The following is a 23,529-nucleotide window of genomic DNA, read 5'->3' on the forward strand; positions in this document are numbered from 1 at the left end:
ATAGGTTAATTGGATAATCCAAATTGTCACTAGGTGTGAGTGCGAATGGTTGTCTGTCCCTGTGTGTTGGCCCTGTGACAGACTGGCGACCTGTCCAGGGTGTACCCTGCCTCTCGCCCTATGACAGCTGGGATAGGCTCCAGCGCCCCCCGCGACCCTGAAAAGGATAAGCGAATGGATGGATGGACCTTAAAGGCCGGTCCGTGAAAATATTGTCGGGCATAAACCAGTCCGTGGCGCAAAAAAGGTTGGGGACCACTGAGTACAGAGTAAAATGACTCAAACTACATGTACCGGAACACTCCCAGGTTTATGCCAAGGCTTGCTGAATTATACAATCTTGCCAAGAAATCTCTATTTATCAAAGTGTAGCAAACAAAGAAGACTGTTGCAATTTCTTTGATATCAGCCTTTGGTTGGACTAGTGTTCAGTAAGACCTGAAAGTAGAAACTGAGGTGATAAATTCACAAACAACAGGCTTGAACAGTAAGTATTTGGGACCATTTTATCTGAGTGTGTCTGAGCTACAGGTGAATGATCTAGCATCATCCACACACAACAGCAGGGTGAAAAATACAGTATCAAAATGCGAATTTGAATTATTCTGGAGCCTGAACTTTTGGCTCACAGCGATGATTTGCACACACCGACCACATCATCTGAAACCTTTGGTTTGTGTGGATAATGAGGATAGAGCTGTACACCCCCGAGTCTTAAAAGAATACAATATACATGTTTAGAAAAACAAAATGCATTTATTCACAAGAAATCCAAAAGCATTAAAATTTGAACTGCTTACAACCCAGAAAGTTTATAATGCCTTTCCCCTACACTATTTTTAATCCATTTACTCACAGTTCTCTGTGCTGTGCTACACTTGATACCACCTAGTTTTAGGAGTCACTGCTTTTTAACATCAGAAATCTATAATCTTCATTCACTCAAAAGAAAAATCAAAGCAATATTAGATACTCCTACACAAAATTATAATAGAATCTAATTATGTGTTGTGAAACTAGTGCAGTTTAACTAGAAGGTGTAACAACAGGCAGCCAGAAACCAACAACCTGAAAGACAAATTCTGCTCCTCTATAGTGCTGTTAACCTCTGCTGACACTAAAGAGCCTGAATATATGTTCACGATACAACCTGATTAGAGTAAGAAAAAAAAATTCAAGTTACAATTTGAAGGTACTATATAAATGTTCAACCTGATTCTGACATTTGGATCAAAGGCTGGTGTTAAAATCATGTTTACATTACAGTTGTACAAATTTAGAGACTACAGTCTTGGATAGTCACTGCTAAATATGATTCAAGAAGGCCCAGCAGTTTTTACTGTGATCACATCACTCCCTGGGAATATAGAAAAATATTCTTGATTTACTTTAAATGGTTTAGGATTTTCACAGCTTTACACGATGAGCTTTTTTCCATTTTAGTAAAAATCTTTAAGTGGCTGAAGCATAAAAGCAGTTGGTGGCCAGCACCAGACACAGAACTGATTTTCCAAAGTTTCTTTGTGTTTTTCATCAGATGCTGCTGTTTGATGACCGTGTCACCATCACTGCATACTTTGACTGTTCAACTTGGACGTATTTCAACAACCGTCTAAAGTTACAAGTTCTCGGCTTTAGTGTTCATTAATATCACATTCGTTAAAACGAGTGGGCTCAAACTCTATATTAAATATTGTTAAGCAGTCAGTTATGTTTCTCTTAGTCCTGACAGGAGATAAATGAGCTGATTATAACAAGTATTCAGCTGCACAGCAAAGCAAAGACAGGGTAGAAATGTGTTCTAGTCTACTCTAGAGTTGGTGAATTGTGCACTGCTTGAGTTAACAGTAGGTTAACTTTCTATCCAGGTTCAATGTACAGTAAGAGAGCATAAATATCATCAGGTGGGTGACCTATTGGATGAGCCGATGCTCACTGATCCCAATCAGCATTTCATTGACCCCTCCCTGTCTTGAGAGCAGATGTGTTTAAGGTCACTTATGGGAGGGAGTGATGCTTATAGATTTTTCCTTAGCTGAATAAAGGGAGACATTTGGCTCTGTGACACAGTCTACTTGGAGGTAGTGGCAGGCACGCTGATTGAAAGTGCCCGGCGGGGGGCATTTGAGATTTGCCGTTGCTGTGTCAGAAAGGACTGACCGGGAGACAGCATGGAGGCAGTGCAGCCCCCGAGACGTGATTCGATGGCCAGCTTCTGAAAGTTCAGACTCTGAGTACAGAAAGAAGACACTGAGTGAAGAAGAGGCAGTAGGTAAATATGTAACTGATCATCTTGCAGGCAATGTACCATTTTACTTTACCTTGTTATACCACGCCGTGACAATCAGTTTTTCCTCATACTCTCTCAGCTTTGCCTGCTCACACTGACGCTATGAGACAAATAACCAAAAAATGTCAATCCGTTTAAATGAAAACGTAAAATAAAATGAAATAAACAACCCTTCAACTTAAAACAAGCAGTAAGCAGTAATGTTTTCATATAGCAATCAAAAGCTTTTCCACATCACTTCTTTCACACCAGAAAGACCCCCACAGGATAAATGAACCAATTTCAGATCTTTGCCCTAAAAGTGAGGCAACGGGAGGTAATCTTATTTACTGGTTTCGGAAATGCAAGAAGGGAAAACATTACTGGAACTTTATAATGGAAAAGCTAGAGACTGCCATATTCAAAAACCTGGAAATTTATGGCTTACATAAATTTTCTCACACTGTTGTTGATATCTGTATATTCTGATACACCTGTTTCTTCTCTGCAAACTGACTCAGTTTAGGGAAAAATGTAGTAAACATATAACTTCAGTTTGAACAAGATTAAAATGCAGATTTACTTCCAAGCTGAGAATCTGCTTGTCTCGGTCTGCAACCTGGTTCCTCAGAGCCTGGATCTCAGCAGTAGCAGGATTCAGCTTAGGGTCCAATGCTCGGATCACCTACAGTAGGAACAAAGGAAATGAAATACTAACACAGACAATACTCAAAGTAACGAAACATGAATAATATTACCCACACTGCGAGCTTTCTCCAAATACATCTTGTATCTCTCCTCCATGGCTCTCATGTCATCATCCTTCTTCTTAAGAGCAGCCATCAGCTCATCCACCTTCAGAGCTTTCAAATAAAATAGCAACACTTATAACTAAGCCATCACTTTGTGTCTAGTGTTGATGATGACGCAAACGTGCAACTTACAGGTTTGAGTGTTGTCAGGCTGAAGGTCCTCCAGCAGCTCTTTCTTCTTCATGATTTCATCCTGGGCCTCGTTCAGTTGGACCCTGAAGGGGAAGAAAAAATGCTGCTTCTTTACCTCCCTCTACTGGAAAACAGAGAAATTCATTTTGCACCCCTCAGTTATTTGTCAAAGCTCAGACCAGCTGCACTTACATGTGTGCATCAAGTTTCCGCTTCAGGTTTGACTGAAAATGAGAAAATAGAAGTACAAGATTAAATGTGGTAAAGGAATTTCATTCTGGATGGCAAAAATAAATAAAAGGATTTCCCCTGACACACTCACTCTAAAGTAAAAACTAACAATCAAGGCGTGATTGAAAGAACTGTGCTGGCACTTTAAGGTGTTTTCTGGAAAAGTTAATTTGGCCTTCCTGTTCTTAAATTTAACCAGAGGTTTGCATCTTGCTGTAAACCAGCTATGTGATTGTATACAAATGGCTGTAATTACAGTGCATACATCTTTCTCTACCAATACCAATCTACCTACCTTATATAAAGTGATTTTCTTTTGTAATTCCTTGCCAGCATCAAATATACCAGGCTAACATTAACTCTGCATTTTCTCTGTACTAACGCCAGACCATTTGGGCAAACTTACATCATCAGGCTTGGATGCCTGGCTCTGCAAAGCCTTTTGAAGGTCCTCAACCTGCTGCTGCAGCTCACCGACCCGTTCTCGGCTCAGTCTGAAGATTAACCAGAATGTAGAGGAATGAAAGGTTAACATCCAGATCAAATACATTTGATAAATGATGAAAATACATCAAACTAAATGTATGGAGAGAACAGCTTCCATCACATCTATCAGTGCTTGACAGAAACCTGTTTTCAGTGTCCAGTTCACTGCGAGTCTTGTGTGCTTCCTCCAGCTGGGCCTGCAGAGAAGCGATCTTCTCACGCTCATATTCTTCCTGCTGCACTCTCAACATCTTATTCTCATGCTGCAGCCGGATGAACTTTTCTCTGAACAATAACACACACATAAGTCACACACATCAGTTTGGTGGGAAAAGTAAAAATCTTATTAAGTGCAGCAACAGCAGTAAGATACTACCTGTACTCAACGGGCATCAACTCAGCAGCCAGGTTATCATGACTGGGGCTGCTAGAGGGAAGCATGCCTATATGAAATAAGCATGCAAATTTCAGATTACCATAGCAACACCACAATAACTAATGTCAGGTATGACCTTTCCTATAGGATACCTGCTTGGGAGAGTTGGTGCTGCTGAGCTTGAGTGCATCGAAGCTCCTCATTGATTTCCTTCAGAGAATCTCGCTCAATGATGATCCTCTTGTGGTGGTGAAGAGATTTTTTAACAATGTTAGGAGTTTTATCACAGCTAGAAGAAAATTATTACTTTATTATTGCTAACTAAAAAAAAATGCTGTTAAACCTCTTTTTCTTTCGTTGCAGTTTCATGTTTCTCCTCCAACTTCTTCATCTCAAACGCCAGGTTGTCTGCTCGCCTCGTCTCCTCAGACAACTTCCTGTGTAGCTCCTGGACCTAAATAAATGAAAATGTAATAATATAAACTCATCCACCACCAGACACATTATTGCTCAAAAAATGCCAATAAATGTTATTATTACAAACAAATGATTATATTGTGAGATTTATAATTTGTGTGGATTTTGGATGAAAGTTCGAGCTGTGCTTTTGCATGCCATTTACCTGTCTCTTGTATGTCTCGAGCTGTGCACGGGCAGCGTTGGCCTTGCGCAGCTCTTCCTCCAGACTGACTGTGTTTTGCATGTAAGTCATGTTGTTTTCCTCCAACAGTTTCATCTGCCTCTTTAAATCACCCAGATTCTCCAGCTTGCGCTTGTACGTTTCCACCGAAGCCTCCAGCATCACCACCCGATCTGAGCAGTTCCTATACAGCACATAGGAAAACTGAAATGTACAGTACTGCAGCACATATCTCAATTTACTGTGCCTGGAATAAGCAACATTTTAATACAGATATTAAGATCACTGCATACTTTAAAACTACCTCTTTAATTAGTTACATATTAAATAGCGTAAAACAAACATTTTCCTACGCAAGAATATGAAGGACTGTAAAATATTGTCACCACACATTTGAGTCTCCATTATAACCGTGAACAAGAGCGTCTTCAGAAATAACGCTAAGGTAGAACATTTTGATCCAAGGTAAGCACCTTTTGTGTTGAACTTAAAGGATCTCCCAGGGCTTGCGTGAGAGATCAAAGAGCTCTAGTTTCAAAAACCTGCTGATTATCTAGTCTCAGGACACTTACAAAAGAAATTCGAAATCTCATTGTTTCACTTCCTGTAACATTATCGATTAAGAATTAGTCATTTACTGGAACGAGATAATCTGTACCGGTGTTACGCCGATTTCATGCCAGCAAAATGACACCCCTTATTGTTAAGGTCAGAAACGCAAACATCAGCCAGTTTCACTCATTGAAGGGTGTGGCCTTACTGCCTCTACTAGTTTTGCAGCAGGAAGCAACAGAAAGTGGCTGCTTGTAAATGGTCCTTCGATTACTCCCTTTAGAAGTCACCACAACAGATCATGTGTCTCCATCTGAGCGTATCCCTAGCATCATCTTCCTTCACACCAACCTTCTGTGTGTGTTCCGTCGCCATATCCATGAATCTTTTTTGTGGTCATCCACTTTTCCCTTCACCTAGCAACTCCATATTCAACATCGTTTTTTCATTGTAAGCACTAACCCTCCTCTACATATGTCCAAATAATCTCAGCCTTGCCTCGCTAACTTTTTCTCCAAACCAATTTAAGTTATCCAACTGATGCAATAATTTCTAATCCTGAGCCTGAAATGCATTTTTATTTTACTGAATTTGTATGATCTTACCTCTACACAATTTAATACTTTAATGAATCTATTGTATTACAGACACAAACCTCAGCACATCCAGTTCATCTTTGAGAGCTCGCGATTCTTCTGCCAAGCTGGTGAGCTCATCATTTCGGTGCTGAACTTCTATCAGCTGCTTCTCCAGCTCCTCACAGTGGATCCGATAGTCATCCTTAGCAGCCTCCAGCCTAGAAAATGCATAACACATCATTGTTTTGTTTTCACCATAGGGAGGTTCATCAGCCATTTCAAGAGGAAAGGACAAACCTGAAGTTCTCCTCCTGCAGTGTTTCTAGCTGTTGCTGTAACTGACTGTGTTTTCTTCCCAACGGCGTGCTTGGGTCATCAAATGTGTCCAGCTGATTAGCTCGGTCTGTTAGGACGTCATTCTCAGCCAATAAGCTGTTCCGTTCCTCTTGAAGAACAGCCACCTGTGCAGGGAAAGTAAGGTGAGCGAGCCATTCCCACAAGTAGTTTTAAAGTTGAACTGGTTTCATCGGGGGAAAAAATATGACATGAAATATCTTCATTTATTTCATGCAAAGTAAAATGTCACAACATCATCGCATCAAAAGATACACCACTGCCATGAGAATTTACTTTCCCAGCTGTTAAAGCAAACAGTGCAGTTAATCCATGCTGAAAGCAGAGCACAGACAAAGTGCACTTTAAGCAAACATGTTAATGCATGGTTAGTTTTCATTCTCACTCACCAGTACCTCAAAGCTGGTTGCCAGTTTATGAAACATTAGTTTGAGAATAACACATGACTGTTTAAATTCCTATCCCATAACGTCCTTACAACTTGTCTACAACTAAAGTTGAGATATATGTTCACTATTATTCTTCTTATTATGAATACCAATCAGGCACATGACTAAAAATCACAGGTCAAGCACAGAATAATTTCAGTGATCTTGTTATAGTGCAGAGTTCTGCTAGTAGACCTTTGATTCTGACCTTCATGTGCATGTTTCTTTGACTGATGCAACCTTTCGGCAGGATGCTGCAGACTATATACCCATGGCAACAGGCGGCCTCGATGACAACAGCATTTCCAAACGCAAGGGTAAATGATAAGGAGCCTACTACCAATGTAAGATGTCAAAACCTCTTACTGTGCGTGTAAAATATTTACAAAATGCATTTTCAATTTATCTACTACCACCAAACAAAACCATGTAAAATAAAATTATTTAGTAACTCTGTATGGCCTGTTGTAGGCTAACTTAAAGCCATTTATTTTGATAGTTTGAATCTTTAAAACAACACATAATTAGTAACACAGCACATCAGTACAAAAGACCCATATACATTACAAAATAATGTAATGCTGCTTTTCTCAAAAGAATATGGCAAAGTCTTTAGGTTAATTACTGGAAAAACAGTAAAAATTATTAAATAAGCATTGTGTGCCCTGTGTCAAACAGAATCCCAACTGAACCGTCTGTTAGCAGAGTTAGAGTACAAATATTTAAGCAGCTCGTTTAGTTGAGTTTAGTTGCGCGGGACAGACAACCATGTTATACTTACCTCGCTACGATCAGAGAAGAGCAAGACTGGAAACAGAACAAATCAATCTGTCGAGAGTCCAGTTGAACAGTTGATCAGTCCCTATGCTAAAATTAGTCTGCCTGTTCAGTGATGAATGAGGCCTTGTAGCAGTGGCAGAGCATGGGCTGAATGGCACGGTAGGACAAGCTGAGCCCAGACTCTAAGCTCATGGTCATTCTGCCACAGCAGCTCCACACAATGGAGCAAAGCATTACACAATTCCTGTTTATACTGTACATAGACATGTATGTGTGGCGACATAGAGACCTGAATATCAGCAAAGTAAGGCAAAAGAGCGCTAGTCAATCAGATTCAAGAATATTTCTCAATAGAAATTCACCTTGGCTGTGTGTAACAGGTCTGCACTCACCTGTAGGTCCAGCTCTTGACATCGCTGGGTTAGCGCTTCCTTCTCTGTCTGAAGTGCAGCGAGGTCCTCAAGAGCTTTTTTCAGCTGGACACATGAGGATTTAGAAGTTAAATTATCGAAGAGACACTGATGTGATTCTCTCATGGATCAGAGAAAGCAAATATTAAATGGCTAAGTTTTTCTTAAAAAAAAAAAAAAAAAAAAAGCTAAGTTCAAGAACTAAGCATAAAATACATTACTCATAAAATCAATACAAAACCATCAATGTTCCCCGATTCATTTTCCCATTGAAGATGCAGATCTCCAGCGCCACATGTGCAGTTCATGTCAGTACTTGAGCTGTGGTAGTCTCTGCACAGTGACAACGTTCTTCCGCAAACACGTCAAGGAAAATAAAGGCTCAAGTTACAGAAATAAGTTGGGTGGACTCCTTTGAAATGGCAATATTATCAGCAGCTGCGATGCCAACTGCCTGACAAAAGTTACATTACTGACTTGTGCAGTTTGCACGGTACAGTAACGCTCCAAGAACAAGTCAATAAACTGACAAGCTGAACAAGCCAACAATTTAAATTACATACACAGGTCCTTTGCTTGACTTAGCACAAGCAAATTAGAGTAAGCTGAACTACTTTAGACTTTATGCATGTTAGAAAAAACATATTATTAAATACAACTAAAGTTTTAAATTATGAGGTCAGTATGTGTGCAAGTAATATCTATGAGCCAAACGCTGAGGTTGCAAGCGGCTCTAAAGGAACATTTTAACTGCAAAGAAATAGAGGAGCGGCTGTCACTCAGGTGGCAGATCAGGTCGTCTACCAATCGGAAGGTAGGTGGCTCAATCCTAGTCTGCTCCGGTCCACATGTCACAGTATTCTTGAGCAAGATACTGAACCCCGATTTGCCTCCCGATGCATTCATATCCACCATATCGCACCAAATGGGCATTAACAATGCATTTAGCAACACACTTTCTTTCAGACTGAGTGGGATATAATAATAATACTAACCTGCTGTTCCAAATCCCCGGACAGCTCTGCTCCAAATGCGGTCTTGGTCTCTTTACTCATGAGCTGAAGAGGAAAATGGAGCAGAGTTTATTACATACACTAACTGAAAAAGCTGCAAAGCCTCAACCTATTTCACCACATGCAAGCAAATACTCGAACCTCCTTCATACACTATTGCTTCTGCTGCTGAAACAGTTACTGTTATTTAAAATGGCAGAAATGCTCAGCAAAGCTGTTTCTGAGTATCTTTAATACAGCTAATTTGTCAGAGCAAGTAATGCTATATTAAAACAGGCTGACCTCCTGGATGGCTGTCATGACAACATGCTGCACAGACTCCTCCAAGGTCATGATGAACTGAATGTATTCTGGTGATATAATGAGGGAGATTAAATCACACAAACGTACACACCATTGTAATATTTTGTCAAACTACTAAATGCAGCACCTGTCCTCACTGGTTTCTAATCTCATAAACTCAGTCTTTGTAAGTGACATGTTACAACATTTTTATTTATTTTTTTTACATTTTGCTCATGCAAAATGTCTTTAATTGGGTCTTACATGAGTGTAGAGATTATGTGTAACACACAAGCAGCAACATACCCTGTTTGCGCTCACATCTGACTGCACAGCCCAGTATAAGCTGCAGAAGTCTCCCCAGTTCAGTGGGGTCTGAATGCTCTGCCACCAGTGACACATCTGGCAAGGGAAAATCTGAAATTTCCTGGGATAAGACCTGAAGGTGCACAGAAAATAAAAGCTGCACATTAACTTTTCACTAAGATGTAGAAAAGCCGTAAACAACTGTTTATAGGTTTTCAGATTCTGTAGTCGACTCTACCAATGACTTAACATCTCTGCATAAACAAGGATTACATACTCCATACCTCATTATAATAGTCAACCACCATCTGAAGTATCTTTTTCAGGTTGTTCATCTGAGGAAAGATATAAAATATTCTCATATTTGTTTTATATCGATCAAAATGAACAAACAACAATGGAAAACAATATACGTTCATGCAGACCAAAAGAAAAGAGAGAAACTTTTTAATCACACATTTGAAAATGTCCTTTTTCATGGCAGATATTTTGAGTTGCATAGTACATTAAGTTAATGTTAATGATAACGCTTAAGACCAAATTAGGTCATTTAATCGCTCATCATCAAATTTCTGCTCAGCCACCTCTGATTTGCCTGAAAATCTTATGGTTTAAAAAATAAAATTATATAGCAATTGCAGTCAACCTTGAGGTCATGTAGCAAATACTTGTAGATAATTATCTATAAATATCCTTTTTTTTTTTTTTTTTTTTAAAGGCCTGTCCATCTACTGTAAAGCCTTATTTTTGCACATTGAAATCTGAGGCAATTTTTGAACTTGAATATATCTCAAAAACTATTTTGAGCCTAAAAAAGCCAAAAATTTTCCACTGGCCGCTCTATAAAAATGAATGAGTAATTTGAGACACATAAATAAAAAATGTTTGCATATTTGCCAGTTAAAATATGAAAAAAGGAAACATTTCTGGAAAGTCCCATATTTTATGACACGACAATTTAAAAAAAAAGGGACATTGCAGACGATAATTTCTGAAGAGTATAGAGTTGTATTTAACAATAATTCAAAAAAAAAAAAATGAATAAAACAAGAAGAATACTATTTAACATGAAATTCTTATTCACAAATATTAAGAAAATCTTATTTACATTCAACTTTCATGCTGGACTGATCAAGAAAATGACAAGAATTTTTTATTTTTGGACCATAACATTTTAAAAGAAATCTGAAATGTTCAGGCAAAAGATTTGAGATGAATGACCCACATGTAAATAAGACTTCTATTATATGCACAATAAAGTAACGATCCCCAAACCCCAGGCCACGGACCGGTACCGGGCCACGAGAGTTGAGGCTCGGGTGTAAAATTCATGGTTTTCAGGATTTTTATAGTTTTTATCATTAACTCGGTTTCCTGGGTCTTTTCCCATGTGTTATGAATAAATCTTCTTTTGTTGGTACCGGTGCTGGTTTTATTTTGTTGTATTTATCCGAGACACCTTAAAGGCCGGTCTGTGAAAATATTGTCGGACATAAACTGGTCCGTGGTGCAAAAAAGGTTGGGGACCGCTGCAATAAAGGATGTGTCCACGAAAAAAAGCATTCAGGAAAGAGGACAAGGCAGCAGCAGGGAAAGCATCACAACCAAATCAATGTGGAGAAAATGGCTTTTTTTTTTTTTTTTTTCATCCTTACACTTTACAGCTGACATATTTGGACAAACATACATGCACACTTTCACCAGAAGAGTCAGAGCGCAGAGTCAGAGTGCACGCTTAAGCAGAACCCCTGGAGCAGCTTGGAGATCAGTGTCAAGGACAGTTTTGCAGGTGTGGAGCAAACAAAGGATTTAGCACACAAAGGGTTCAGCAAATTAGAAGAAAAATAAACATTTAAAAGAAAAACCCAAAGTGAACAAAAAGCAAACATGGGGCATGGTAGTACTTTGTACCTTTAATCTCCAGTTGTCTTCAACATCCGTTTTGATACGACTGAGCCATCCATCAGTGAACCATGCAGGGTCTCTGAAGCACAGAGATGATAAGACTTATTCTACACAAGAGTCCTTGTTTAGTAGTGTACAGTTCACATTCTTTGTTAGATATCCATGTTATGTGCATGAAATTTCTGAAATAAATGCTACAACCTTTTCTACTCAAGCTGTTTAATTTCTACAACTGCCAGCATTAGATGAGATACAACAGGCAAGTTCTTTTATTCAGCTGTGGGTTGTACATGGGGAAGAGCCAGAAAAAAATTTAATTAGGTGAAAATGAGTTTCCATAGAAGAGACACTTTTGACTTTTAGAACAACTCTGTCAGGCAAAAGTGGCAAAATTGTTTCTGTAATAGGAGAAAATGTTTGAATTCTAAACTAACCCACTGATTGTGGATTATATGAGTAAGATATTATCTTATTGGAAATATCTGACATGTGATAGGTGAGAGCATGCAAACTCCATTCTCGCTCTCAGAAATATCACACAAAGCTATAACTGTGCAAACTGTAACTGCTATAACTGAAATTGATATTCACTTACAATTAAAACCTCCAACAAGTGTTTGAAATGGTGCTTTCACTTTGCCTTTCCTTTACAGTGGGGCACTTTCTCTGTTCTCTCTGTTAAACTAAAACGTTTAACAAATGCACTTCATTTTAAGTTAACTTTTTGTGATAAATAATCCTCATCATAATTGTGATTAAGATTGTTGCCATAATTAAGCAGCTCTACTTTGTACCCAAAATGTTCTTGCTGTGAGGGGTTCTTGTCAATGACTACAATGTGGTGCTGGCCAGAAATGTAATAAGATAAGATCAGTAGTTTTCTTTTTGTTTGTGTGCACTTTAAAGCACAAGTACCCTTTCTCTCTATAGTAGAGGAACTAATGAGGGCGTGAGAGCAAAAAAAATGCAAGCACATTATCCCAACTGTTCCAGCAGTGCACGTTTGACCTAACGTGGAGTAGGCAGGAGCATGTGTGACATGAATTACTGGCTGGAAATAAATAAAGCATGTGCTCTCACATCTGATGCAGAGCCTGTGACATTGCTGCTCCAGTGGTCAGCTCCTCCACTGTTTGGCAGGATGCAGGAGTGTTGAAAGTTTGCAGCTGAGAGGCAGAAAACAAAATAATATTATGATGACTGATAAACCAAGGGAATAATGTAGTAGTGCACCAGCAAATATATTTTAAAGACTTTAACTACAACATTACAAAGATTCTGAGATGCCATACAGTGCTGTGAAGTATTTGCCCCCTTTCTATTTTTTACTTCTTTGCATATTTGCAAAGAAGATTTTACCTGTTTTAGATGAAACAAATATTATTACAGAAAGAACCCTTCAAATTATGATTTTTTAAAAAAAAAATAACAGAACAAAGCTATTTAAACATACCTGGACATACCTGAAAAGTAATTGCCCCTTAAACCTAATAACTAGTTGCGCCACCCTTAGCAGCAAGAACTGCAAGTGTTTGTGTTAAGTGACAACGAGTGTCTCGGGTTGCTGTGCAGTAGTGATTCTTAAAGTGTGGGCCAGGGCCCCCTGGTGGGCTACAGTAATAACAGAAATTCAGTGTGAAATTACTCACTCAAGTATGTACAGTAACATGTTTATATAAATGTATTTATTTATATAAAAAGGTGATTTAAAACTGGTAACAGAACATTACTCTGACCTAAATTTATTATTATTGAAGTTTGTGCTGCAGTGGCAAGTGGGTCAAACGTTGGCCTTTATACTTTGCATATATGACTTGGTAGCATTAGCAATTTATAGCCACTTATTTTATTTTTATAAAATTTTCATGGAAATTGAGCACCATTTCATATTTTGTAAAGAGTACAGATTTAATGATGGCAGGCCCCTCTGGAATCTTTCATTTTTAAATGGGCCGCAGCACTCTTAACTTTGGGAACAGCTGCTGTGGAGGAATTTTGGCCAAATGTTCTTTGCAGAATTGTTTGAATTCAGCCACAAACTAATTGTCGGAGCAGAATTTATGTCACCATCAAGTTGTCCAGGTCCTGAAGCAACAAAGCAACCATCACCACCACGTTTGACTGTCGACTTGATGTACTGTTTTTGAAATGGTATGATAGTTTTATGCCAGATGTAATGGGATGCAAACATTTGAAAAGGTTCAATGTGTCTTGTCACTCCACAGTATATTTCTCCAAAAGTCTTGGACATGTGAGACAAGCCTTTGTTTCCTTTTTGGTCAGCAGTGGTTTTCTCCTTGGAACCTCCATGGATGGCATTTTTGCTCAATTTCCTTCTTAATTGCAAAGATCAGCCTTGACTGATGCAAGGGAAACATGCAGTCTTCCAGGTTCCTGGTTCTTTTGTGACCTTCATGATGAGTCATTAATGGATTATTGATGATAATTTTGGTAGGCTTACCACTGTTCACTACTGTTCCAAGTTGTCTCCATTTGTGAATAATGGGTCTCACTGTGGTTCGCTGCTACCTTTTGAGACCTTTTAGCCTGTTTCACCTTGTCAGACAGGTTCCATCTAAGTGCTTTTGTGATTTAACAGTGAAATTAAACTCAGGCTTCCAAAAAAAATTGGTTAATCACAGTTAATTATGATTTAAAAGGAAGGGGGGGGGGGGGATTTCTTTTTCAACATAGATAAGCCAAGTAGGTTTGAAAACTTTTTTCCCTTAAATGAAATCATCATTTAAAACTGCATCTTTGTTTTTACTGGGCTTATCATTGTCTAATATTAAAATGTGATGATCTGAAACATGATGGGACAAAAAAAAAAAAACAACCAAAAAATAAATAAATAAATCAGAAGGGTGGCAAATAGTTTTCACTGCACTGTAGTTGTTTCAAAACCCCTACAGAGAATAAGGAAAGATGAGAGGACAGAATAAGACACATCATCACTTTGCACAGTTTCATTTGTGTTCTTCTTTAGTCTTGTTTGTCTCATTTATAGCAGTGTTTTTTTACTTTTCTACATTTGCAAAATGTTTCCAAAGTCAAACCACTGAGTTAAAAAAAAAAAACCCTCAATATTGACTAAAACAATTCCAAGTATAACGTTTCCCATAATCGAGCAGCACTAGGACATAGAAGAAATGATAAATGTTTAGGGCAGGATGTACAGGGACACACGTATGGGCTCAAAATGTGGTCATAAATATTTTGTACTTGTAAAAAAGATTTGTATGTGTAAAAAAGATTTGTATGTGTAAAAAAGATTTGTGTGTGCGAAAAAAAGATTTGTGTGTGCGTAAAAAAGATTTGTGTGTGTAAAAAGAATTTGTGTGTGCGTAAAAAAGATTTGTATGTGTAAAAAAGATTTGTATGTGTAAAAAAGATTTGTATGTGTAAAAAAGATTTGTGTGTGCGTAAAAAAGATTTGTGTGTGTAAAAAAGATTTGTGTGTGTAAAAAAGATTTGTGTGTGCGAAAAAAAGATTTGTATGTGCGTAAAAAAGATTTGTATGTGTAAAAAGAATTTGTGTGTGCGTAAAAAAGATTTGTATGTGTAAAAAAGATTTGTGTGTGCGTAAAAAAGATTTGTATGTGCGTAAAAAAGATTTGTGTGTGGACTTAGAAAAAAAAACCCTGCAAGTTACAAGTACGGATTTTTGACCCTATTTTTCTTCCCTTCATCTGATTGGTCAATGTCATGTCAATCACAAATGTAACAATCCAATCAGAGAACAGATGGGTTTGGCTGTCGAGGGGCGCTTTTTTTGAACTGCAGGTCTTTGAAGGGAATAAATGCCCTTTTACATGCCAACCCAGCGTTTTCCTTCATCACCACGAAGGAAAACAGTCTGTGGTCGTCCGAGTTTGGTGATTTTTATGTCACAGGTCTATGTGTTTAATACAGGGACTTCCACAGCCTTTTCAACAGCGCTGCGGACCGCGGGGTGGGGGCGGGCAGTGTTTTGGAAATGACAGTCTTTATTACAAAGCTTTCTTCGTTATGAATTAGCATACATGTTTTTATTGAACATTTGAAGAACTAGCAAAAAAAACAAACTCTTGTAGAGGACATAAAGTCAGAGATAAAAACGACAAGGAGCAGGTGCATCTAGTACAGGTAGAGCTGCTGCAAAAACCCACAGAGCCCAGCAGCCAGCGTAACAAATTCTGGATCCTTTGCTTTTAGTTAGCAGTTAGCATTAGCAGCACATCCTGCGTCCGATGTGAAAGGACTTTTATGCTGTGCACTGTGACTCACAGCAATGGTCCTGGGTCAGCCCTGACTTTTTTTTTAAACTAATCCTAAAGCAATAATGTTATTTCTAACCACTGATATACCACAACCTTTTCCTTTCAACAGCTACTGAAAGTTAGGGGACCTAGCTGCTATCGGATATTTATATAGCAATCCTCCAGCTTCAAACGGTATCACCCTTCAAGGACCTGCAGTTCAAAAAAGCGCCCCTCCGACAGCCAAACCCATCTGTTCTCTGATTGGATTGTTACATTTGTGATTGACATGACATTGACCAATCAGATGAAGGGAAGAAAAATAGGGTCAAAAATCCGTACTTGTAACTTGCAGGGGTTTTTTTTCTAAGTCCACACACAAATCTTTTTTACACATACAAATCTTTTTTACGCACACACAAATCTTTTTTACACACACACACACACACACACACACACACATCTTTTTTACACACACAAATCTTTTTTTACACATACAAATCTTTTTTACAAGTACAAAATATTTATGACCACATTTTGAGCCCATACACACAGGACAACAGTGGCAAAGAAACCACCGCAGACCCAAGTAAAGAAAAAGGCTTTCTTGCTTACATGATGATGTAAATAATTCAAGCAGCAGCCACGGTGTACGGTTAATTCTCACAGTCTAATATCAATATCCTTCCGCAAGAACAGTGCAGCTATAGTCACGATAAAATTTAAAGACCACCAAGCACGGTTTTGAAGAGTTTATAGGAAGTTTTACTCCCTTCATGGGACACCTTTACACATTTTCTTGTTTTTGGCATTGGGTAAGTTGACCCGTTACTTAGTGACACTGCTGTTCAAAGTTACGGGTTCAACAAAGTGGCTTACTGACAGACACAGCAATCGTGGATCCTGGACGAGATCTCATTAACTCAGCGCTTATCCTATTACTAACCACAAGACAGGCAGCAAAACTGTTTGTTCTCTGTGAGCGCAAAGTGCCTTATTACTTGCTGCTGTTTGCTACATTTAAGCAGTTACATAACATTAGCAAAAATCCAAACCGCGACATTCCGCAAATACCCCCCTGGTTAATTGGATTAGCAGCCCGAGTCTTGCCAAACCACATAAACTAGAGGATTGTTATCTTTGCACCTGCTAGATGTTAACTTTACATTCAGCAGACTGCAGGACCCCCCGCCCCCAGCTACATTTCCTACCTATGGGGTCACAGAGACGAACAACAGCTGCACAAGAAGCTAATCTCTCTAATAACGACCTTATTCTGCCATTACACCGTCCGAACAAATTGTCAGATTTCCTTCATTTTCTCTCCAGTTACTTTCGTTGACACCCCCACCAGCTACAAACAGGTGACTTAAATCCCTTCCGCGGTTTCGGCGACACATTCACAAATAGACTCACCCATATTATGAGGCTTTCGACCAGCTCCGTCTTGTTTTCGTCCATTTGTTGCCTTTTAGCTTAAAGCTAAAATATTTCTTCCTCCACCTGTCGGCAAAAAAGCTCTTCCGCTCTGTCCCTCAGCATTTGACCTCACCTGCTGCCAAAGGTGGCTATCTAACGTCAGATACGTATTTTGAAGACGAGTGAAGACCTGTCTGACTTAAGTTTGCGTAAGATGTACGCGAATAGCGTAGCTTCTTCTTCTTGCTTACAGGTTGGGTTGTTGCGAAGTGAGAGGGTATCTAAGCAGAAACCAATCGGTATTAAGATCGGGGATGATTGACGGCTGTGACTCCACACTCTGGCCAATCAGACAGCTTGATTTAAAATTCCTGTACGCCTCACTTATCTGCACAAAATAAACACATTTTTTGTCCGTTCAGTCGTTTTCTTTGCCCACCGATATTAGGGAACAGGAAAACAAAAAGTTATTAGAAGAAAATGGAGCGTGGCTAATTTAGTATTATTTATTGTGTTCTATAAAGGTTACAGTATCCATTTCCCCCAAATGAGGTCGTCATTTCACCTGCAGTTAACAGTTAAGTAGTAAAAACCCTGCTCGAGGCTACAGCATCGTGACTAAAGTCTTTATACACTGATATGATAACTTAAGGAGAAACCAGACAGTATCGAATTCCCAAAAAAACAATCAGATTTGCAGGCAAAGGTAAATATTTCAAACTATTTGCTGCTTGAAACAAGCCACAACCAAAACCATGTAAAAAGTGATACTGAGCAAGAGATAGTGGCCCAAACATAAATGTGGCTCAAGCTTGCTCAGCCAACATCTATTCACTGCAGTTTATATCATGTTTGGCTTCTCTGCTTTAAAATATTTTATTATCACACCCAACAAATTAAAAATCCTGCACAGCAAATTTTCTTAGGCAGAGCTTTAAGATAAATGCTGTTGGAATGATAATCCCTAGGACACGTTTTATTGGCTATACAAGTATTTCTGTAATCTGCACTGTTCCCAAAGAGCCACTAAAACCCTGGCAGCATGTCAGCTACTCTCTGCGAGTAAATCATTTCCCATGAAGGCTATAAATTTCTCAAGTTACCCATTTATTTTATGCCTCACATGAGGTTGTGTCTAGTTGATATGAAATCTTCTCTGTGTCACATGCTTTCCCAAGCCACACCATGGAAAATTACAAACAAATCTTAAAGAGCACCTATTATAAAGGGATTGTTACATCACTCAGCAAGCAACCTAATGATCACAAATCAAAGCTAAAATTTGACACACTCATAAAATAGTACGTGCTTGAACTGACTCTGGACTTTACCCATTAAACTCTCTTTGGATGAGGACCTCATTTATCTCCTGATTTCTGCCACTCAGACCTTGACCCTATAGTGGCTATTTTTAGAGGATTTGATCCACATGAACTTCCCTTTTTTAGCGTTTAAGGTATGGTGAAGTGCCAGGGCAAATATTTGACAAGATATTTCTGCAATAGCTGCCTTGGAAAAGTACGTGATGGCTGTCACAACATTTGGCACTACCAGACAGGTTGCTTTGCCACAAATATTTGCCACAGTAAGTCAATGCTATGTTCATGTAGTACTCTGTTTTTAATGGTTTTACTATCCACCGATTTAGACATTTCTTACTTTCACATTGCAACTTGGATTTGGATCAAAGGATCAGTTGAAGTACCCTTGGTGTAGTAATATAAAAAAGCATTGCATGGACAAGGTTTTGGCTAAGTAAACTCTGGGTAAATTATTGGCAAGTTCAAATATAACCTACTTAAACAAAGCGTAGGAGGAATCTTTTCTGGCTTTGATCTGGTCATGCGACCCAAACCGGTTACCTCTGGCCAGACTGAAGGAACAAATATGTTGATTTTTTTTCTCGTTTTTTTGTATTTATTTTGAGACTAAAGGTTGACAGCTGCCTATTTTAAAAGGAAGTAAGTGAGTTTTGTACAAAGCACCAATGTATTGATCTGACAATGCTGTCCCCTTTAAGAAGAAAGACTCACAGGCCAGCTGATATTGGAAAATGTAGTTGATCATTAACAGGGAGCTTCAATTTATTTTGTTCAGTGATGCTGTTGGGCAGCACTTCACTTCCTTCTAGAAGACACTGATTATCTATCTGCCTAACCTCTATACACCCGTGCAACAGATTTAAGTCCAGGTGAGTCTTTTTTTCCAATGTTTTCTGTAATAGAAATATGATTTTGTGCTTTACCAAATTGTTAGAGAAGGTTTGGGGGAATTTGTTGAGTGTGTTTCTTACAGATTTCTTGATTTGTATGAAAGACCAGACCTAATGTTAAGCCCATTAGGTGATCTGAGCCATAAATTGATACTGAAGTTATTTGACAAATGAAATCTGTTATAAACCTGCAGCCTTCTTTGATTTGAGCATATTGTTATTAACAGTTTCATCTTTCCATCTGAAAAAAATATTTCACCTGTTAGTGCAGGCTAAGCTTTACAAACCATTTAAATTAGCAGTCCGAACGCTGAAGTCGGAGCATCAGTAGCCGTAATCCGCAAACAGAGAAGAGCTGAGCTTCTGTTCTCTTTATCTCACACATCAATAATTAAATCATTATTTAGATAAACTAGCATTACAGGTGTGTTTATCTATGTTGCTATGTCATGTTGTGTTTCAGATCAGACTGAAGTTCCACTGAGTCAGGGTCGCCTGTAGGATAATCCACGTATTTGCTGTGCACACCTGATCAGTCAACATCAATGTATATGAGCTGCCTAAAGGTGAGTGGTTCACACAAACGCATACACTCACAGTAAAGCTCATGTCATGCAGGGGCTTATTATATTTCCTTGTTTTCAGTGGGGGTTACACTTCTCTTTGTCACTATCTCTGAAGCACTTGGGTGAATCTCATGCTTTAACTTAAAGAGTTACATTAATTTGGATTTTTAAAACAGTTTCTCCTACACGGAAACTGGGAAAACATTATTTATAAGACACTTCCTGGGTTATAAAAAAGGTAATTTATTGCTTTTATTGGGGGCACAGTCTGGTGGAGGAAGTTGATGTCACTGCTTGCATGACTCAAATCAAAAGTTTTCTGTTGTGTTGTGTTCTGTGTTTCACCGTTACATCGGTATAAGCTTTTCAAAGATTATTTCACTTGAAATCCATGAACACCAGGAATAGGAATAGAAAACGCTTATCGATTCTTCTGTCATTGTCCTTTTTTTTCTTCCTACTTTTCACTTATGTCTTCTCTTCTATGTCTCCTCGTCTCTCCTGTTTTTAGGAATCCATGCAGGCATGTCAGTCTTCGAACAGACGAGACTGGCACTGCCCAGTCTGCCTGCAGACGGCCAGATTCCCAGTCCAGACGAACTGCGGCCATTTGTTCTGCGGTACGAGATCCTGCACACATTTACACAAACTGACCAAAATCTTCTCAGACTCTAATTATTTTATGCACACACCCGTTCGGTCAATCATCTGTGATTAGGGCTCACACTTCGTGTCTTAGTTTATGCGATTTATTCACTGATCAGTGTAGAAGTAGTGTGCTGTAGCTGTTTCAGGCCCATCTGTTTGGCCCATCTGTTTGGCTTTTAATAATTAACATTTGCCACGGTCCACCCATTACACTTGTAGATAGAGGAGCAAACGACCAAACACAGTAAGGTATGTGTTCACAGACGATGCGAGATGGAGGTTTTATGCCCGCTACTAGGAAAGCAAAACCTCAGCATCATTAACCCAAATTCATAATCTACACTTGGAGCATTAAGGAGAGTTGCGCTATGAGTTGACCTGAGAGGTGTATAATACATAGAATAAAAAAACAGAGCTCGTATCCGTATATTAGGCTAACCATGTAAAAATGTTCAGGTCTTTACAAATCTGCTTTTGAGAAGGGCTCTTGTAATTTTTGCTACAGGGTCATTTACCTTAGATTTGCCTGAAAAAAAGAATCCAGGAGAAAGGTTGACTTCTCAATGGGGAATACATTTCAGGTTCTGTCATTTAGGGATTGTTTTTTTTTAAATAACTTGAGCTAGATCCTTCAGTTTTCTGGTGTAAATATCTGGTAACATGGCACTATGAATATAAAGTCTCAAGAGTGGATAGCATATAATGACTGTTGTTGAAATCCCTGAAATATTATGTCCAATCTCTACCAGCAGATTTGGAGACCTAAAGACACCACATTTTTGCAGGTAGAGGACTGATATTTTGTTCACAGCTTCTCATATTCAAGGCGCATAATATTCTTTGAAGAATATCCAAAACTTGGGATGGTGATCTCTCATGTTTCCAATATGAATTTTTAAAAATATCTCATATTTATATGTGGCAGCCAAAGATTGCTTAAGTATAACAACAAAAGCCAGTTTATGCAGAGTTATGACCCAGAACCATGACTGTGCATAAACTTATTGCTTTAAAAAAAACAAAAAACTAAACAGTAGAACTGAGAACCTGAAATTCTGGATAATTCTGCAAATTCCTATTAGGAAGTGTTTCTCCTGGAATTTCTTTGGGCATATCTGAGATGGTCAATTAGATGTTCATATCTGTAGCTTTTGAGTAACATTTATGGCATGAATGCACTCATCCAACCTTGATACTATCTATTATAGATTAAATGACGAGTTAAATAAATAGTTGTGTTTGATTCTGCAGCTCTCTGTCTTATCACCTATTGGAGGCATGGGTCATGGTTAGATGCAATCAGTTGTCCTCTTTGCAGACAGAAGGTGCGTTATTCTCCTAGTTCTTTTACTGTACATCATAAATGTGTTACGAGCGTGGACGTGAAATAAAAATGCTTGCAATCTTGCAGGTCAGCGTGCTCTGCCACCTGTTCAGCGAGACCCGATCAGACCAGCAGTCAAAAGAAGTTCTCGATGAAATCACAGCCTACAACAAACGTTATTCTGGAGCTCCGCGCAGGGTCAGTACTCTGTTAAAACATCGGTAACAATATTGTACTGCTACTCCCCAACAGCAAACTCACCTATCGAAGAGCCAAGAATACTTTTATTATTATTATTATTCTAAGATATCATAAGCCGTGGTATCTATCAGGGCATCTGAAAGGGAAGAAAAGAATTCTTTCATTATTTCCTCGAAGAGTTAGAAAAGGGAATACCTCTTATGCAACCTAGCAGTTATTGTCCTGTTTAACCAACAGTGATAGACAAAGGAGGTATGAGCTCAACAGCTCACAATGACACACCTAGAAGCCACGTGACCTTCTTTGTGTGTTTTTTTTCTTTGAAAACATATCCTGTAGCGTTCATGCTTAAGAACTGGAACTACTTTTGACTATACATTTAGAATAATTTATTTCTTGCTTTTAAGAGAGACACAAATATAATAAATGCAGCATCAGGAAATCAGCAGAATACCCCTGACCCATGTCGAAGTGCTCAGTCAAAAATCTTGTGGATCATTTTTGATTGCGCCAACTTGAAATGTTTGGTATCTGGTTGTCTGATGTCCTCCTGCATACTTACCCCTCCAGGTAACGGACTACCTCTGTGACACCCCCTTGCTTCTGCAGTTACTGGTTCGTGGCCTGGGCACCATGGGAGGACTCGTGTGGCTGTTTCTGTTCAGGGTTGCCCTGTGCTGCGTGGGGACCGTGATGTCCATCTCCTCCCCTGCTCTGGATGCAGTGTCTTCATCGAGTACCCTAGAAACAGACCCCTCTCTCTGTGGACTGCTAGGTCTCCTGGACGACCTGGTGGTGGTCATCCTGCTCCTTATCTGTGTTATCAATATCAACCAGCAAATAACACCAGAGAGAGGACAACCTGGAAATGCTACAACCTCACAGGGAGTGATGGGAGATTCACTTTAGAGAGCATGAGCAGCTGGAGCGTGGCAGCACAAGCTGTTAGACATGGACTTTTATTGAATTTCTTCCCTCTGGCTGGATTAGTGGTTAGAAGAATATTGACAACTGCACAGCATGCAACAGTCAAGGTGTTAGAGGTTGTCTGAGCCTCCCTAAATGTAGATTCAGATTCCAGGTGTTTTTGTGAACTGTTTACAGAGTTCATGCTAAACTAACTAAAAATATGATGTTATGCAATTTGTAGGTTCAGATGTGGTTACAAATCCTTAACCCTTCTTGAGTCCTTAAGTGTTTGACTTGTCTTTGTTTTCCCTTTAAAAAAAAATCTGTACCAGTGTACACAAACGTGTTGTTCCAGTAAGCTACAGAACATGTGTCACGTCAGTACTGTATTATTGACATCCATGTAAATACTTGACATTGTATAAATTTAAGTTTTTATCGTTTAAATAAACAATATT

General features: G+C 38.9%; 2 protein-coding genes across 6 annotated transcripts; one reads left to right on the forward strand and one right to left on the reverse strand.

Moving 5' to 3' along the window:
- Positions 1-736: 736 nt before the first annotated feature.
- Positions 737-17,381, reverse strand: hook1 (hook microtubule-tethering protein 1). Its single transcript, XM_082523706.1, has 22 exons — positions 17,209-17,381; positions 12,635-12,720; positions 11,561-11,633; positions 9,934-9,984; positions 9,650-9,782; positions 9,344-9,411; positions 9,044-9,106; positions 8,031-8,114; positions 6,374-6,537; positions 6,154-6,294; positions 4,929-5,130; positions 4,650-4,760; positions 4,459-4,546; positions 4,307-4,373; positions 4,075-4,215; positions 3,851-3,938; positions 3,406-3,437; positions 3,214-3,296; positions 3,032-3,132; positions 2,853-2,954; positions 2,322-2,390; positions 737-2,230 (listed from the first exon to the last, which is right to left on the reverse strand). Exons 1-22 carry the CDS (start codon positions 17,251-17,253, stop codon positions 2,072-2,074), a joined length of 2,151 nt encoding a protein of 716 aa, XP_082379832.1. The 5' UTR covers positions 17,254-17,381; the 3' UTR covers positions 737-2,071.
- A 106-nt stretch (positions 17,382-17,487) lies between these two features.
- On the forward strand, positions 17,488-23,496 carry LOC309700260 (E3 ubiquitin-protein ligase RNF170). 5 transcript variants are annotated; one of them, XM_082523725.1, is made up of 8 exons: positions 17,488-17,788; positions 18,717-18,796; positions 19,309-19,402; positions 19,887-19,989; positions 20,501-20,609; positions 21,889-21,962; positions 22,049-22,159; positions 22,733-23,496. In XM_082523725.1, the coding sequence occupies exons 4-8, from the start codon at positions 19,969-19,971 to the stop codon at positions 23,069-23,071; spliced, it is 654 nt and encodes a 217-aa protein (XP_082379851.1). In that variant the 5' UTR covers positions 17,488-17,788; positions 18,717-18,796; positions 19,309-19,402; positions 19,887-19,968; the 3' UTR covers positions 23,072-23,496. The 5 variants fall into 5 exon arrangements, with proteins under 5 accessions (XP_082379851.1, XP_082379849.1, XP_082379850.1 ...); XM_082523723.1 differs by lacking the exon at positions 18,717-18,796 and having other exon boundaries at positions 17,488-17,917; XM_082523724.1 differs by lacking the exon at positions 18,717-18,796.
- Positions 23,497-23,529: the final 33 nt, after the last annotated feature.

The sequence above is a fragment of the Aulonocara stuartgranti genome (genome assembly GCF_965226115.1).
Source record: "Aulonocara stuartgranti genome assembly, chromosome: 23".
NCBI classification, from domain to species: Eukaryota; Metazoa; Chordata; class Actinopteri; order Cichliformes; family Cichlidae; genus Aulonocara; species Aulonocara stuartgranti.